The sequence below is a fragment of the Mustelus asterias genome, chromosome 7 (assembly GCF_964213995.1).
Source record: "Mustelus asterias chromosome 7, sMusAst1.hap1.1, whole genome shotgun sequence".
Taxonomy (NCBI): Eukaryota; Metazoa; Chordata; class Chondrichthyes; order Carcharhiniformes; family Triakidae; genus Mustelus; species Mustelus asterias.
In genome coordinates this window covers 106,317,027-106,335,098 of record NC_135807.1, presented here as the reverse complement: position 1 = coordinate 106,335,098, position 18,072 = coordinate 106,317,027, and the positions used below count along the sequence as shown (strand labels likewise).

Genomic DNA, 18,072 nt, shown 5'->3' with positions numbered 1-18,072 from the left:
TCTTAAATATACCCAAATAAGTCCGGCAAGGTGAAATTGGAATCCATAGCTGTTTTAAACCGTACGGAGGACAAATTCCATTACTGAAAAAGAAGTTTAAGAAGTCCAGACAAGACATTAATGAGACAGTGTTTTTGATTAATTGCAGGAAGTTACCGTTAAGCCCTGTCCAGTGTTTTCCTCTCACTGGAGAATCAGCTTAAAGCAGCAAAATTATTTTTCAATTGATGTCATGAGGTCACCATGTATTTTGTCCTCAGACCCACGCTGTGGGTCTATCCAAACCCATGCGTGCTAACAATGGAATTTGCCCAGTGCTGGCCGTTTTGTGCAGCATTGATTTGAAACTTTTGAGCCTTTCTCAAGGTTTGCTCACCCTTCCTTGAGTGTTACGAGTTTTTCTGTCTTGCTGCTGGATTGGGGATTTTCATGGCCCACCACATGCTATGATGTAACCCTTAGTAAACTGAACTGTTGATTTTTTTCTCTGCCTCACACCCTGCACATCTTCTATTTACTCATCTGCAGGTTTTTAACTGCCATATCAAAGTCTTCCGTTTTGGCACCTTTTTAACATTTTTAAAGTTGATTTTCAGAGATTTCAGGATCCTTCACTGATGCCACCATTTGCATGATTTGATTTGATTTAATTTAATTTGATTTATTGTCACATGTATTAGTATACAGTGAAAAGTATTGTTTCTTGAGTGCTATACAGACAAAGCATACCGTTGATAGAGAAAGAATGGAGAGAGTGCAGAATGTAGTGTTACAGCCATAGCTAGGATGTAGAGAAAGATCAACTTAGTGCGAGGTAGGTCCTTTCAAAAGTCTGATGGCAGTAAGGAAGAAGCTGTTCTTGAGTTGGTTGGTATGTGACTCAGACTTTTGTATATTTTTCCCGATGGAAGAAGGTGTAAGAGAAAATGTCTGGGGTGCGTGGGGTCCTTTATTATGCTGGCTGCTTTTCCGAGGCAGCGGGTAGTGTAGACAGAGTCAATGCATGGGAGGTTGGTTTGCGTGATGGATTGGGCTACATTCACAATCTTTTGTAGTTTCTTGTGGTCTTGGCCAGAGCAGGACCCATACCAAGCTGTGTTACAACCAAAAAGAATGCTTTCTATGGTGTATCTGTAAAAGTTGGTGAGAGTCCTAGCTGACATGCCAAATTTCCTTAGTCTTCTGAAAAAGTAGAGGCGTTGGTGTGCTTTCTTAACTATAGTGTTGGTATGTTGGTTGTGACTGACTGAGGTACAGTTGCAGAGACACAGATATGTCTGAACAATAACTGGTTCATTGGACGAACATAACTATTTACAGATGTACAAGACTGCAGCCATTACTCCGTCTAAGCTATCAGCTCTCTCCTTTTAGACTTCTAGTCATGTGACTCTCTTACATCATCATGTGGATAGCATTGCTTCTCCAGTCCCACACATTAACCTTTTCAGCCTTGAACACTCTAAGATTACACCTCTTACCTTTTGTAAATGGAGTTCATTCAAATCTCAGCCACCTGGATCCTCCTTCACACCAAGTACCAATCATGCGTCACACTTTTGCCTTGCTGCCCAACAGTGGGTCTGTCTGGCAACACCTTTTAAATTCTCATGCTGATTTTCAAATCCCTCCATATCCCTATCTCTGTACACCTTCTCCAGCTCTGCAACCCTCCAAGATCTATGTACTCCTCCAATTCTGTCCTTTTACTCATCCCTGCTTTTCATCAACCTGAAACTATCATCCTTATCTTCAGCTAGCTAGGTCCTAAGTTGTATAATTCCTTTCCCAAATATCTGTGCCTCTCCATCTGTCTCTCCTCCTTTACGGCATTCCTGGAAGCCTACTTAGAACCATGGAACAGTAACAGCACAAAAGGAGGCCCATCTTGCGCATGACAGCCTGAGGACACTCAGGTGCCCTTTCTAATCCCACCTTCCCGGCCCATAGTTTGCAGAACTTAAGGCAGAACCTGGTACTTTTTAAAAGAGATTAGAATCTCTGCCTCCACCACCAACCCAGGCAGTGAATTGCAGACAATCCACAATCCGCAGCAGAACAAAGTTCTTCCTCATGACCCCTCTACATCTACTGCCATTTATCTTCAATCTATGTTCCCTAGTTCTAGAATTCTCCGCCAAGGAAAACAATTTCATTCTATCTCTTCCCCTCATCATTTTGTACACCTCTATAAAGTCACCCATCAACCTTCTTTGTTCCAAGGAAAATAACCCCAACCTATCCAATCTCTCCTCGTAGTTACACTTTCCTAGCCCGGGCAACATTCTTGTAAACCTCCTCTGCACTCTCTCCAGAGCAATTACATCCTTCCTGAAATATGGTGGCCAGAACTGCACACAGTGTTGCCGATTCTCCCATCCCGCCGCACTAATTCTTTCAGGCCAGGAGAATCGTGTGTCAAGCGATTCACGGGATTCGTGCATGTGTTCCTGCCACGCGCACATTTCCCAGTGCCAGATATCTGCGCCGTCTGATTCACGCAGGAAAGTTATTTTAATGTAATTTAAATGTAATTTCGATGTGATTAGCAGGCCTAGGATTGAACTCTCCAGGCCCGCTAGCATCTCTCACCCCGCCAGGAGTATTTCACTCTAGTGGGGTTCAGACTAGCTCCCCACTTTTGGGGAACTAGTGGAAGGACTTTGCTGGACTGAAGGGGAGGCAATTTGGGCTCCCCAGGGGGTTGGTCAGCAGGGAGGGGGGGTGCCCCCAGGCATGGGCACCCTGGCAATTCCAGCCTATGCCCCCTGGCACTGCCTAAGGGGCAAAGTGCCCATGTCCAGGGGCACCTTGGCACTTTCCACTGGGCATGGGGCAGTGCCAAGGGGGTGGGGCTTATTGGGGGCAGGGCCTAGGGGTGATTGGTGGGGGTGGGGGGTCCCGCTGCCACTCTGCCATTGCGACCGATGGGAGCTGGATGGAGGCCAGCAATTGGAGTGGGCTGGGTGGAGGGGGGGAGGGGTGGGGGGGCAGCCAGCCGGAGGGGTCTGCTGGGTGGGGGGGGGGGGGATCTGCCAGAGAGTGGGGGTTGGAGGGATCTGCCAGAGAGTGGGGGTTGGAGGGATCGTCAGGATCATCACTGCTGGGCAGGGGTCTGGAGATTGGGTGGTCCGGGACAGTGTGGGGGGTTCGGGGCTGTCCCACGAATGGACAGGGTGACGCGATCGAGTCATGGTGGGATTGTGGGGGGCAGCACTGCGGGGGTTCTGGACTGGCCAGCGATAGAGTGGGAATAGGCTCCGCCCCCTGAAATTTAATGATATTCATGCTGGTGGCCTCTGCATTGCACAGAGTGTGGGAGATTCCAGTGTAAACTCCCACTGAAAAGCCCAGCATGATTTATGCTAGTTATCTCACAAAGTCGACACTTAGAACTTTTTTGGGAGAATCCCGGCCAATATTCCAGATATGGCCTCACCAGTGTTTTATACCGATACTTCTTTGATTAAGCTTTTGGTCACCTTTCCTAAAATCTCCTTATGTGACTCAGTGTCAAATGTTGTTTGATAATGGTGCTCTTTGTGATTTTTTGCTCTTTGTGATTTTTATAAATGACCTGGATGAGGAAGTGGAAGGATGGGTTGGCAAGTTTGCTGATGACACAAAGGTTGGTGGGGTTGTGGATAGTGTAGAGGGACGTCAGCAGTTGCACCGAGACATAGATGAGATGCAAGACTGGGCGGAGAAGTGGCAGATGGACTTCAGCCCAGATAAGTGTGTGGTGGTTCATTTTGGCAGGTCGAATAGGATGAAAGAATATAATATTAAGGGTAAGACACTTGGCAGTGTGGAAGATCAGAAGGATCTTGGGATCCAGGTTCATAGGACGCTCAAAGCAGCGTCGCAGGTAGAGGCTGTGGTTAAGAAGGCGTATGGAATACTGGCCTTCATCAATAGAGGAATTGAGTTTAGAAATCGGGAGGTAATGCTGCAGCTGTATAGGACCCTGGTCAGACCCCACCTGGAGTACTGTGCCCAGTTCTGGTCACCTCATTACAGAAGGGATGTGGAAGCCATAGAAAGGGTGCAGAGGAGATTTACAAGGATGTTGCCTGGATTAGGTGGCATGCCTTATGAGGATAGGCTGAGAGAGCTTGGTCTTTTCTCCTTGGAGAGGCGAAGGATGAGAGGCGACCTGATAGAGGTGTATAAGATGTTGAGGGCTATTGATAGAGTGGATTCTCAGAGGCTTTTACCCAGGGCTGAAATGGTTGCCACAAGAGGTCACAGGTTTAGGGTGCTGGGGAGTAGGTACAGAGGAGATGTTAGGGGTAAGTTGTTCACTCAGAGGGTTGTGGGTGCGTGGAATCGGCTGCCAGTAGTGGTGGTGGAGGCAGATTCGATAGAGTCTTTTAAGAGACTTTTGGATAAGTTCAAGGAAGTTAGTAAGATAGAGGGTTATAGGTAAGCCTAGTAGGTAGGGACATGTTCGGCACAACTTGTGGGCCAAAGGGCCTGTTGTGCTGTAGCTTTTCTATGTTCTATGTTCTAATGGTGCTGTGAAGTGCCTTAGCATATTTTACCACAACAGTTGTGCTCGTTAAATGTAAGTTATTGTTGTTGTAATTGTTATCCAAGATTGATTTCCTCTTGAATTCTAGGCTCCAAATCACAGACCTATTTGAGAAATACTGGTACAAGACTTGAAGGGAAAAAAGAAAAAAGAAAAGCAAAAACAGAAATTGATGTTGATTTAGAGAATCCAGAAGAAATCCTGGCAGAAGAGTTTCTTTCTGTTGATAACCCAGATGCTTTGGTAAAGGCAGCGATCAGGTTAGCAATTTCATCTGGCTGATCTCTGTCACAGACTGTTTTACAAATTTTTCTGTTTTACTGTTTTAACCTTTTTTCCACTGTTTTTTCTGACCAGTGATTCAATTGCAATTGATGGAAATCATTTCTTTTACAATGTATGCATGAATTTCTCCTGCTTTTATACTTCATGAACAAATAAATATTTGAGGAGCCCTTTGAGTGATTCAGAACTACTTGGAAAGTGATACGGTGTTCGCATGTATGAGTTGCATAATGACTTTTAACAAAAATGAAATCACACAAACTTTGAGACATTTTTGACATAATTAAGGAATAGGTGAGGAGGTAGGATACGGGAAGTAGGGGTAATGGGTATATACTCAAATTGGCAGGAAGTGATGATTGCTGTTCCCCAGTGATATGTCCAGGTTGGTGCACAGATGACTGCTAAAGGCTGAATTGTGCCAGAAAGGGTCTGCTGCAAATAGAAGAGGATAAAGCAAAAAAAAAGTTTTGGACAAGTTATTGTCTCAGGATTTCCTCTGCTTGCATTTTCTCCCTGCCTCTGATATGCTTCTTTTGAAGGAGGCTGGACTATTTTTTATTTGTTGTGCCGGGTGCAGTAATCCTGGGTGAATTTCTTTTAGAACTCACAGTCCATATCAAAACTTCTAAATGAAGCTTTCAGAGTGTCCTTGTAGCACTTCCTTTAATCATCATGAGAGCAGACCCCAGACTAAAGCTCTCCATAGAAGATAAAATTTGGTAAGCAAATGTCAGGCATTCTGGCTACATGACCAGCTCAACACAGTTGCGACTGCTTCAATACTGTGTGGATGCTTGGCACACCAGCTTGGGTAAGCACAGCAGTGTCTGGCATTTTCAGGAGCTTCCTAAGGCAGCTCAAGAGGAAGTGGAAGCAGATGTGATTGATCTTCCTGGCACGATATTGGTGCACATTCTTGCATGCATAGAGCAGAATAGGCAGAGCTTTTGCTCCATAGACTTTCAGCCTTTATTGAAGGCAACTCTTCCTTTGGCAATTCTTGCATGTATCTCGTTGTTAATATAGACAGCTCAGGAGAGATAAGTTGCTGAGATAAGTGAACCTATTCACTGCTGACAGGTGTGGTCATGGACTGAAAACTTGGGCCTGAGATAGGGTTTCAATAGCAGGCGGAGGTTGTTGCATGGATTGGAGAACAAGTCCATACTATGCTTCATGCCCAACTTTGTATTGGTGGCTAGTGCATAATCATCAGCAAACAAGAAATCACAATGTATATTTTTGGAGACCTCGGTCTTTGTCTGGAGTCATCAAAGGTTGAGCATCTGGAGTCATCCAAGGTTGAGCAGCTTTGATCACACCATACCTGATTTTAATACCGGGATCACATTCATGGGAGTCATTGGAGAACATAATGGAGAAAAATATACTGAAGAGAGTTAGTGCAAGCACATCACTCTGTTTAACTTCATTTGTGACAGGGAATGGGTCAGAAAATATACCATTGTCCAGGACATGCACAAGTACACCATCATGAAACTGTCGAACCATTATAATGAATTTCTCAAGACAGACACATTTCTCCATTGCAATTATTATGATCCCTGTAGATACCTTTAACTTTTAAAAAGAGGTTCAAACTTCCAGTTGATAGCTGAAAGAATGGCACAAGATTTCATGTTTTAAAACTTTTTTCTGTAACAAATGATGAAGAACACTATTGACTAAACACTATTTTCTTCCCATAGGCAATTTATACTTTAAACGACAGAGATTAACTTTCCTTTTTTATACTTAGTGCTCCATGGAATTACAGTCCATCACCATGTCACTGAGTAGTAACTTCAGGTCTTCAGGCACTTCCCTCAGTTTTCATAGTGTTTCTTAAATCCAGCCCAGCAGTAAATCCTGTACGAATTCTTCTTCCTGGCTAGTCCAGGACAAACCTCTTGAAATCCTTAGCTGGCAGCAGGATTTCTGACATGAACCAGTCTGCTTGTTAGAAATACTGTCCCTCCCTTATACCCTAGCTTATTACCAATTTATCAATGATTTAGGTGGAAATGTAAACTACCTAATATCTAAATTTGCTGATGACACTAAATTAGGCAGTACATTAATTTACATGTGAACATAAAGTTGTCAGCTGAAGTACTTCAAATAACAAACATAAAATGTTGGAAAAACTCAGCGGGTCTGACAGCATCTGTGGAGAGAGAAACAGTCTATATGACTCTTCTGCAGAGTTAAAGAGAGGGAGAAATGTGATGGATTACATACTGTATAAGAGGGGGTAGAGCAGTCAGTGCTCAGTGAAAACAAAGCTTAAGAACAAGTGACAGATGGTCCAGTGGGGGAGGCAAGGTAGGGGATGGGAGTGCGGGGTGGCATTAAAGTAATAGAACATAGAACATTACAGCGCAGTACAGGCCCTTCGGCCCTCGATGTTGCACCGACCTGTGAAACGAATCTAACCTACACTATTCCAATATCATCCATATGTTTATCTAATGACCCTTTAAATGCCCTTAATGTTGACGAGTCCACTACTGTTTCAGGCAGGGCATTCCACGCCCTTACTACTCCCTGAGTAGGGACACTAAACACAGACCAGTCCACTTCACTTGGTCTGTAAGCATGATCCTAACCTTCCTGTTGCGTGCCATTTCAACTGCCATTTTCAGATTGCCCATGGTGGAGTAGAAGAAAATTTACCTCAGTTTGCATTGGTGAAGAGTTGACTTCAAATGGATCTGTCTAGTTTAGCTAAAAGACACAGCTAAATTATATAATGGTCTATAAATACATAATTTTCACACAAATTAATAAAAAGTGGCATCAAATCTGCACAAAGTGCAATATTTAATATCTATGTGTGCTTGTGCTGTATTGTACCTTTGGATCAAACTGCAATAACAGACTAGTAGGCCAGAATTTTCCAACTGTTCACACCAGCAGGATCTTCTGGTTCTGTTGATGGCGCATCCTTGACATGGGTTTCCTAACGGCATGGGGTGCAATCAATGGGAAATTCCATTGACAGCATCAGGACCAGAAGATCACACCACCGGCAAATGGCACGCCTCCAATCGGCCACGGGAAACATGTCATCAGGAGGCCAGAAAGTCACTCCCCCTTCACCCCTGTAATCGAAATATTTCATTCTCAGTCACCTACCAGAAATATGATCATAGACACCCATGTTTCAATCTTTCCAACCAGCGGGAACATCATCTTAGCATCCACCCTGTCAACTACCCTCAGGATGTTATATGTTTCAATAAGGTCACTTCTCAATCTTTTAATCTCCAATGGATATAGGCCCAAATTGCCCAACCTTTCCCCATAAGATCATCCCAGGAATCAATCAAGTGAAACTTCTCCAAATTGCACGTAATGCAAAACTGCAGTACCCTAGATGTGGTCTTGCCAATGCCAAGTACAACTGTAGCAAAACTTCACTGCTTTTATATGCCTTTCTCCTTGCAAATTCCATATGCCTTCCTAATTGCTTGCTGTACCTACCAACTAACCTTTTTGAATGTATTGTGATTCATCCAGATCCCTCTGTGCCACAGTGCTATCTCTCTCCAATTGCATATTATGCCACTTTTTTTACTCTTTCTGACAAAGTGGCCAAATTCACATTTTCTCACATTATACTCCATTTGCCAATTTTTTGGCCCACACACTTAACCTAGCTATATCCCTTTGCAGGCTCGTTATGTCCTTTTCACAACCTACTCTCCTTACTTTTGTGTCATCAGCAAATTGAACAACAATACTTTTGGTCCCTTCTCCCAGATCATTGATATAAATTGTAAATAGTTGAGACCCAGCACTACCGGATAACCCGGGTAATTATAGGCTGGTGAGCTTGATGTCCGTAGTAGGGAAGTTGTTGGAGAAGATTCTTAGAGATAGGATATTTGCGCATTTAGAACTGAATAATCTCATTTGCGAGAGACAGCATGGTTTTGTACGAGGGAGGTCATGCCTCACAAATTTGGTTGAGTTTTTTGAGGAGGTGACAAAAACGATTGACGAGGGAAGTGCCGTGGATGTCGTCTATATGGATTTTAGTAAAGCATTTGACAAGGTCCCTCATGGCAGGCTGGTGCAAAAGGTTAAATCTCACGGGATAAAAGGTGAGCTAGCTAGATGGGTGAAGAACTGGCAAATAAACCTGTTGGACTTTAACCTGGTGTTGTTAAAACTCTTACTAGCCATAGAAGACAGAGGGTAGCAGTGGAGGGGTCTTTTTCTGGTTGGAGGTGTTCCGCAGGGCTCTGTACTGGAACCTCTGCTGTTTGTGATGTATATAAATGATTTGGAGGAAGATGTAACTGGTGTGATCAGTAAGTTTGCAGACGACACAAAGATTGCTGGAGTTGCGGATAGTGATGAACATTGTCAGAGAATACGGCAGGATATAGATAGGCTGGAACATTGGACGGAGAAATGGCAGATGGAATTTAATCCAGATAAATGCGAAGTGATGCATTTCGGTAGATCTAATGTAAGGGGGAGCTATACAATAAATGGCAGAACCATCAGGAGTATAGACACACAGAGGGACCTGGGTGTACAAGTCCACAGATCCTTAAAGGTGGCAGCACAGGTGGAGAGGGTAGTGAAGAAGGCATATGGCATGCTTGCCTTTATTGGATGGGGCATAAAATATAAAAGTTGGCATATGATGTTGCAGCTGTATAGAACGATGGTTAGGCCACATTTGGAATACTGCGTCCAGTTCTGGTCGCCACACTACCAGAAGGACGTGGTGGCTTTGGAGAGAGTACAGAGAAGGTTTACCAGGATGTTGCCTGGTATGGAGGGTCTTAGCTATGAGGAGAGATTGGGTAAACTGGGGTTGTTCTCCCTGGAAAGACGGAGGATGAGGGGAGACTTGATAGAGGTGTATAAAATTATGAAGGGCATAGATATGGTGAACAGTGGGAAGCTTTTTCCCAGGTCGGAGGTGACGAACACAAGGGGTCATGGGTTCAAGGTGAGGGGGGCATAGTTCAACACAGATGTCAGGGGGACATATTTTACACAGAGGGTGGTGGGGGCCTGGAATGCACTGCCAAGCAAAGTGATTGAGGCGGACACGCTGGGATCGTTTAAGATTTATCTAGATAGCCACATGAACAGACTGGGAATAGAGGGATAGAAAAGAATGGTCTAGTAAGCACATGAGCAGCGCAGGCTTGGAGGGCCAAAGGGCCTGTTCCTGTGCTGTATTGTTCTTTGTTCTTTGTACTCCCTGTAAAAGGTAAATGTTGCGATAGTCCCAGGTGACCATAGGCTGCTCTCCCCTTTGAGGGGGAGAGCTGACTGGTGGTGAGGATCATCACCCCTCAGGTGAAGGGCAAGGTTGAGAAGGTGGGCCTTCATGAATAATCTCAACTGGTATGGGAATTAAATCTGTGCAATTGGCATTGCTCCACACCACAAACCAGATGTTCAACCAATTGAGCTAAACCAACCTTGTGCACTCTACTTGTTACATATTGCCAACCCAAAATGACTGATTTATGCCAACTCTCTACTTCCTGTTGCTCTGTCCAGGCTAATAAATTACTCCCTACATGTGATCTCTTATTTTGTGTAGCAACCTTTGATGTTGCATCTTGTCAAATGTCTCCTGGAAGTCTATGTGTAGGATATCGATGTTGCTTGCTTTTTTCTCGTAGAACTCTGATAAACTAGTTAAACATGATTTCTGTTTCTTAAAATCATGTTGACTCTGTCCAATTGTATTAAGATTTTCTAAGTGTTTTGCTATAGCCCCCTTTGTGATAGAATTCAGCATTTTCCCTGTGACAGATGTTAAGCTAATTGGCTGGAGAAAAGTTATATTTGTTATTTTTCAATCTGATTGGACTTTTCCAGAATCTAGAGAATTTTCAAAAATTAAAGCCATCTCCTATCACAGCAGAACTTCATGTGCAACCCTAGAATGAAGTCCATCAGGACCTAGGGAATTTGCCAGCATTTAGTGCATATGATTTTCTCAGTAGCCTTACCATTATAATTGTTTTAAGTTTCACCTTCCCTTTCTTCTCTTGATTTACAATTATTTTTTGAACATTATTTGTGTCTTCTACAGTGAAGACAGACACAAAGGGTGGGATTTATGGCCTCACTTGATCGAGAACGGAAATTCCCACCCAAGATCAATGGAGATTTCTGTTGTCGGAACTTCGCCCGCTCCGATTCTATGGCGGGCGATGTGGTAGAGTTCCAGCCATAATATCCGTTCAACTCATCTGTTCATTCAAAACCCACCTCATTTCCATTAATTTAGAATGCTTACATCCTCTCCAGGCACAAAGGGGGTAATTTGGACATTGTGCAATGGCATAATATGGATACTAGTGAAACTGCATTAGAATTGATCCATTCCATTAGCCAGTAATGTGTCAAAGTTCACCAAGTTCACCAAGTAAGATTGATTTTATTATCGCGGAATCACAGAATCCCTAAGTACAGAAGGACCATTGAGTCTGTACCAACCACATCCCACCCAGGCCCTATTCCCACAACAGCACACATTTACCCTACTAATCCCTCTGACACTAGGGTCAATTTAGCATGGCCAATCAACCTAACCTGCATATCTTTGGACTGTGGGAGAAAAACCAGAGCACCCAAAGGAAACCACACAGACATGGGGAGAATGTGCAAATTCCACGCAGACAGTGACACGAGGCTGGAATTGAACCTGGGACCCTAGCACTGTGAGGCAGCAGTGCTAACCACTGTGCCACCCTGCCATCCATTTGCATTGTCCATTGTTGAAAGAGCATTTTCTAGATGCCTGGAGATATTATTGTTTGTCATAAAAAGTATACCATTCAAATTTTAAAACATGAAACAAACTAATCTGACCTGGTCTTTAAAAGTTCTATACGAACAATTTAGTTGTTATTAGTGTCTGTGGTGAAGTCTGGCCAAAATGAAGCTGCTTCAATTTCTTCCTTATCAGTGCACATCAATATTTAAAATCAGCTTTGCCTTCTAACTATACATGTGCTTATTCAAACCATTCTGCACTGTGAAGTGTAAAATGTAGAAATGTTTTAGAAAATCTGCATTACTGTAGAAATGTCAAGTGAGAAAGTGATTTCAAGATACTGTACAAAATGCCCTATATTGTGCAAAAAAAAAATTTACATTCCACAGGTAATTGAATTTGCTCAGCTGGAGAAATGTGTCCAATTCTGAGTACTGAAATTAGGAAGGATATTAAAATCTTGAAGGTTGGGAGGAAAAACAAAGACAAAAAACAGTACAGCACAGGAACAGACCCTTCAGCCCACCAAGCCTGCGCCGATCATGTTGTCCTATCTAGACCGGCCACCTGTATCCCTCTATTCCCCACCTGCTCATGTGTCTATCCAGACAGACACTTAAATGTTGCTAGTGTGTCTGCCTCAACCACCTCACTTGGCAGTGCATTCCAGGCCCGCACCACCTCTGTGTAAGTAACTTCCTCTGCACATCTCTACTGAACCTTTCCCCCCTTTCCTTGAACTTGTGCCCCCTTGTAATTATCATTTCTGCCCTGGGGAAAAGTCTTCCAACTGTTCACCTTATCTATGCCCCTCATAATTTTATAAACTTCTATCAGGTCGCCCCTCAGCCTCCATCTTTCTAGGAAGAACAATCCCATAGCGCTGTGTGGTAGCAGTACTAACCTCTGTGCCACCGTCCAGCCCATCATGGGGGTAGTGAAGAGTTCAATTATGGCCTTGGGTGACTGTCTATATGGTGCTTGCATGTTCTCTCTGTGTGGGTTTCCTCCAAGTGCTCCGGTTTCCTCCCATACTCCAAAGATGTCCAGGCTAGGTTGATTGGCCATGCTAAATTGCCTCTTAGTGTTAGGGGAATTAGCAACATAAGCACGTGGGGTTACTGGGATAGCGCCTGGGTGGGTTTGTTGTTGGTGCAGGGTTGATGAACCAAGTGGCCTTCTTCTGCACAGGATTCTGCACTGTAGGGATTCTATGATTCCAGAGGGCTACGGTCCAAATCTTGAGTGGGTTGATAGGAGTCCAGTGTTACTTGGATGATATTCTGGTCACGGGTTCGGCAGAGGAGGAGCGTTTAAAGATCTCGGAGGACATCTTAAAGAGGTTGCAGGAGCACGCCCTACAAGTCAAGAGACAGAAATGCGAGTTCTTTAAGGACTCAGTTGAGTACTTGGGCCATGTAATTGATGGTAATGGGTGACACAAGGTGTCTAAGAAGATGGAGGCCATCATGAAGGCCGTAAGACCAGAAAATGTTTCCCAATGGATGTCGTTCTGGGACATATTAATTACAACGGCATGTTCGTTCTGGGTTTGGTGACGGTGTTGAAACCGATGTTTCAGAGCTAGGAAAAAGGCAGCCATGGAAATGGACCAAAGCATGTGAGGAGGCCTTCCTGGCGGTAAAGCAGACTTTGAAGAGATCGGAATTCTAGTTCATTTCAAGCCAAAGTTACTGCTGCAGCTTGCATGTGATGCCTCGCCCTATGGGGTTGGGGCTGTCCTGTCCCATATTTTGCCGAACGCGGAGGAAAGGTCCATCACATTCGTTTCAAGATCGTTGACAAAATACGCTCAGGTAGAAAAAGAGGGGTCAGGCATCACCTTTGGCGTCAAGAAGTTTTATCACTTCCTATATGGCAGTCATTTCGTACTTCTGACAGACCATAGGCCCTTTGACATCCATCTTAGGGTCGTACATGGGAATATCATCCATAGTGTCAGCTCGATTGCAAAGGTGGGCGTTGGTGTTGTCAGCCTACTCATACAAAATTCAGTAGCGCCAGTCCAAGAAACACGGCAACACGGGTGCTCTGTCAAGACTGCCTTTGCCTCGGGATAAAGATCCTCCTGGCTGGAATCTGAAGATAATGTACTTCACACAAGAAGATAAAAGTAACTACTACCCAGGTGCGGAACGCCACTCAGAACAATCCAATTATAAGCAGGACAGTGGACGTAGTCCTGAAAGGGAGGTCAAGTAGTAGAAACCACCCGGAGTTTCGGCCATATATGTCCCAAAGGTAGGAGTTGTCTGTATTGGATGGATATTTAGTATGGGGTATGAGAATTGTCATTCACCCATCATTAAGAGGAAAGGTGCTGGAGCAGGTGCACCAAGGTGGTGATGCGGATGAAAAAAATAGCAAGTAGCTATTGATGGCCGAATGTTTATGCACAAAGTGAAGAAAAAGTGGAATCATGAGGCCCTCCCTTGTCACCTCTTCAACCGTGGGAATGGGCTTAATCGCCCTGGTAGCAAATTCATATTGATTTTGCTAGTTCAGTAGAAGGGCAGATTTGCTTAGTGGTAGTGGATGACCACTCCAAGTGGCTGTGAAATCCATGTCAGCGGAGTCAATGTTAGACAAACTCGATGGTTTGGCAATCCAGAACAAGTGGTCAGTAACAATGGACCCCAATTTATAGCATAAAACTTTGCTGAGTATATGGAACACTATGGAATCAGACACGTGGGGTCGGCACCATATCACCCGGTGACGAGTGGTCTGGTAGAACAATTTGTTCAGGCCTTGAAGCAGTCTTTGAAATCATCGCAAGGGGAGGGGTCACTAGGATGGCAGTTAAATAAATTTCTGAGTATATAACATGCCACATGCGACAACCCAGTGCTCGCTGGTTTTGTTGATATTCAACTGGATATTGAGAACGACTTTCGACCTGCTGTAGCCAGAGGAGACATGAGAGATTGTTGAGCAGAACCAAGAGGAACAGATGGCCAGAAGAGCAGGAAGCATGAAGTTGAGGACTTTTCAGAAAGGGGAATTCGTTCTGGCCAGGAATCATACTTCTGAGGAGAAGTGGATACTGGCTACCATTGTTGCACAAACGGGTCCCTTGTCCTACACAATACAAACCACAGATGAGCTGGTTTGGAGGAGTCATGCTAACCAGTTGGTCACAGCATCACATCAAAGGTGGGAAACCCCACAAATGGCAGAACCATCCAAGATCCAAGATGGCCGCAGCAGTGTTGCCCGAGCCGAGAATTTCGGAGTCAGAGTTGATCACCCCAAGAGAGGTAAGCAGCATCAGTGGCATCAGCCACCTGTGGCCCTACGGAGAGGGACCTCTATGCTGAGCAGCAGGATTTTCCAGACTCCCTGGAAACTACTTATAGAATCATAGAATCCCTACAGTGCAGAAAGAGGCCATTTGGCCCATCGTGCCTGCACCCGACAACAATCCCACCCAGGCCCTATCCCTGTAATCCTACCTATTTACTCTGCTAATCCCCCTAATTCTAAGGGGCAATTTAGCATGTCCAATCCACCTAACCTGCACACCTTTGGGCTGTTGGCGGAAACCCATGCAGACATGGGGAGAACGTGCAAACTACGCACAGACAGTGACCCGAGGCCAGAATTGAACCCAGGTCCCTGACGCTATGAAACGGCAGAGCTAACCACTGTGCCACCGTGCTGCCCCTCAGGAAAACATTTCTGAAACAAGAAAACAGCCTATCCAAAACCATCATTTCCCTCATAGAATCATTTGGGGCGATTCCCCCAGCCCGCTGCACTGCTCGAGTAGCCATGATGTGGAGATGCTGAGGTTGGACTGGGTTAGGAATAGCAAGAAGATTCGCAACACCAGGTTAAAATCCAACAGGTTTATTTGGTAGCACGAGCTTTTGGAGCACTGCCCCTTTGTCAGGTGAGTGGAGAGTTCACAAACAGGGCATATACAGACACGGACTCAATTACAAGATAATGGTTGGAATATGAGTCTTAACAGGTAATCAAGTCTTTGCAGATGCAGAGAATGTGAGTGGAGAAAGGGTTAAGCACAGGTTAAAGAGATGTGAATTGTCTCAAGCGAGGACAGTTTGTGAGATTTTGCAAGCCCAGGCAAGTCGTGAGGGTTACAGATAGTGTGACATGGACCCAAGTTCCCGGTTGAGGCCGTCCTCGTGTGCGGAACTTGGCTATCAGTTTCTGCTCGGCAATTCTGTGTTGTCGTGTGTCTTGAAGGCCACCTTAGAGAACACTTACCCGAAGGTCAGAGGCTGAATGCCCTTGACTACTGAAGTGTTCCCCGACAGGAAGGGAACACTCCTGCCTGGTGATTGTCGAGCGGTGTCCACTCCAGGAAAGTCCTTGATGTCGGTCACCTCAGCACTTCACTGTGCTGTAAGCCCATGGATAACCTCTGCTCAAGTAGTGCAGTGGGGCGGGAGACATCGGGGGTGCCTGCAGCAGGACTCGCGACCAGTGTCCGGTTGATCACGAGTCTCCCAGGCAATGTTTTTCAATGTAATCAGCCTCATGCCGGAATTCTGCATGAGGCTGATTACTATATTGAAATCTGAATTTCAATATGACTGGCGAGCCTGGGAAGGTAGTCTCTGGACTTGCTAGTGTCTCCCACTGTGCCAGGAGAGGTTCCCAGCAGCGGGGTTTAAAACTGGTCCCAATCAAGGGGAAACCTGGTGTGATCAAATCGCTGACAGAGGCCATTAAGGCCCCCCAGGAGGTCATGAGCAGAAGATGTCCCTTTGACAGTGCCAGCCTGGCACTGCCCATCTGGCACCCTGGCAGTGCCCATCGGGCACCGGGCAGTGCCAAGGGGGTGAGGCCGACTGGGGGTGATCAGTGGTGTTTACGGGGAGAGGCCCGCTGCACACACTGCAATGGGATCGGTTTGAGAGGGAAGATAAGAACAAGGAGCATTGGCCCCTCGAGCCAGCTCCATCGTTCAGTAAGACCATGGCTGATCTTTTTGTGGATTCAGCTCCACTTACCCGCCCGCTCACCATAACCCTTAATTTCTTTACTGATCAAAAATCTGTCTATTTTTGCCTTAAAAACATTCAACGAGGTTGCCTCAACTGCTCTACTGGGCAGGGAATTCCACAGATTTACAAACTTTTGGGTGAAGAAGTTCCTTCTCAACTCAGTCCTAAATCTGTTCCCCTCATTTTGAGACGATGCCCTCTAGTTCTGGTTTCACCTGCCAGTGAAAACAACCTCTCTGCTTCTATCTTATCTATTCCCTTCATAATTTTATATGTTTCTATAAGATCCCCCTCATTCTTCTAAATTCCAATGCGTATAGTCCCAGTCTACTCAGTCTCTCCTCATAAGCCAACCCTTTCAACTCTGAAATCAACCTAGTGAATCTCCTCTGCCTCCCCTCCAGTGCCAGTGTATCCTTTCTCAAGTAAGGAGACCAAAACTGTACACAGTACTCCAGGTGTGGCCTCACCAGCACCTTATACAGCTGCAACATAACTTCCCTGTTTTTAAACTCCTTCCCTCCAGCAATGAAGGACAAAATTCCATTTGCCTTCTTAATTACCTGCTGCACCTGCAAACCAACTTTTTGCGATTCATGCACAAGGACACCCAGGTCCCTCTGCACAGCAGCATGCTGCAATTTGTTTACCATTTAAATACTAATCCATTTTGCTGTTATTCCTACGAAAATGGATGACTTCACATTTACCAACATTGTTCTCCATCTGCCAGACCCTTGCCCACTCACTTAAACTACCTATATCCCTTTGCAGACATTCAGTGTCTTCTGCACACTTTGCTCTACCATTCATCTTCATGTCATCTGTGAACTTTGACACACAACACTTGGTCCCCAACTCCAAATCATCTATGTAAATTGTAAACAATTGCGGTCCCAACACTGACCCCTGAGGCACACCACTAGTCACTGATTGCCAATCAGAAAAACACCCATTTACCCCCACTCTTTGCTTTCTGCTGGTTAACCAATCCTCTATCCATGCTAATACATTACCCGTAACGCCGTGCACCTTTATTTTATGCAGCAGACTTTTGTGCAGCACCTTGTTGAATGCCTTTTAGAAATCTAGATACATAAGAACATAATAAGAACATAAGAAATAGGAGCCGGAGTAGGCCATCTAGCCCCTCAAGCCTGCCCCGCCACTCAATGGCTGATCTGATGGTGGTTTAGTTCCACTTACCCGCCCACTCCCCATAACCCTTATTTTCCTTATTGATCAGAAATCTATCTACCTCTGACTTAAACATATTTAACAAGGTAGCCTCCACTGCTTCAATGGGCAGAGCATTCCAGAGATTCACTACCCTGTGAGAGAAGAAGTTCCTCCTCAACTCTGTTCTAAACTGACTCCCCCTTATTTTGAGGCTGTGTCCTCGAGTTCTTGTTTCCTTTCTAAGTGCCTCTACCCTGTCTAGTCCCTTCATTATCTTATATGTCTCTATAAGATCTCCCCTCAGCCTTCTA

The 18,072-nt window shown here is 44.9% G+C and overlaps 1 protein-coding gene across 1 annotated transcript in view; it reads left to right on the top strand.

The window, feature by feature from the left end:
• Positions 1-18,072, top strand: part of LOC144495491 (dual specificity calcium/calmodulin-dependent 3',5'-cyclic nucleotide phosphodiesterase 1A-like) — a 754,486-nt gene that overhangs the window by 178,114 nt on the left and 558,300 nt on the right. Inside the window, exon 3 of the mRNA XM_078215508.1 lies at positions 4,623-4,794. Within this exon, the coding sequence (XP_078071634.1) occupies positions 4,623-4,794 (172 nt within the window). The remainder of the gene's footprint in view (positions 1-4,622; positions 4,795-18,072) is intronic.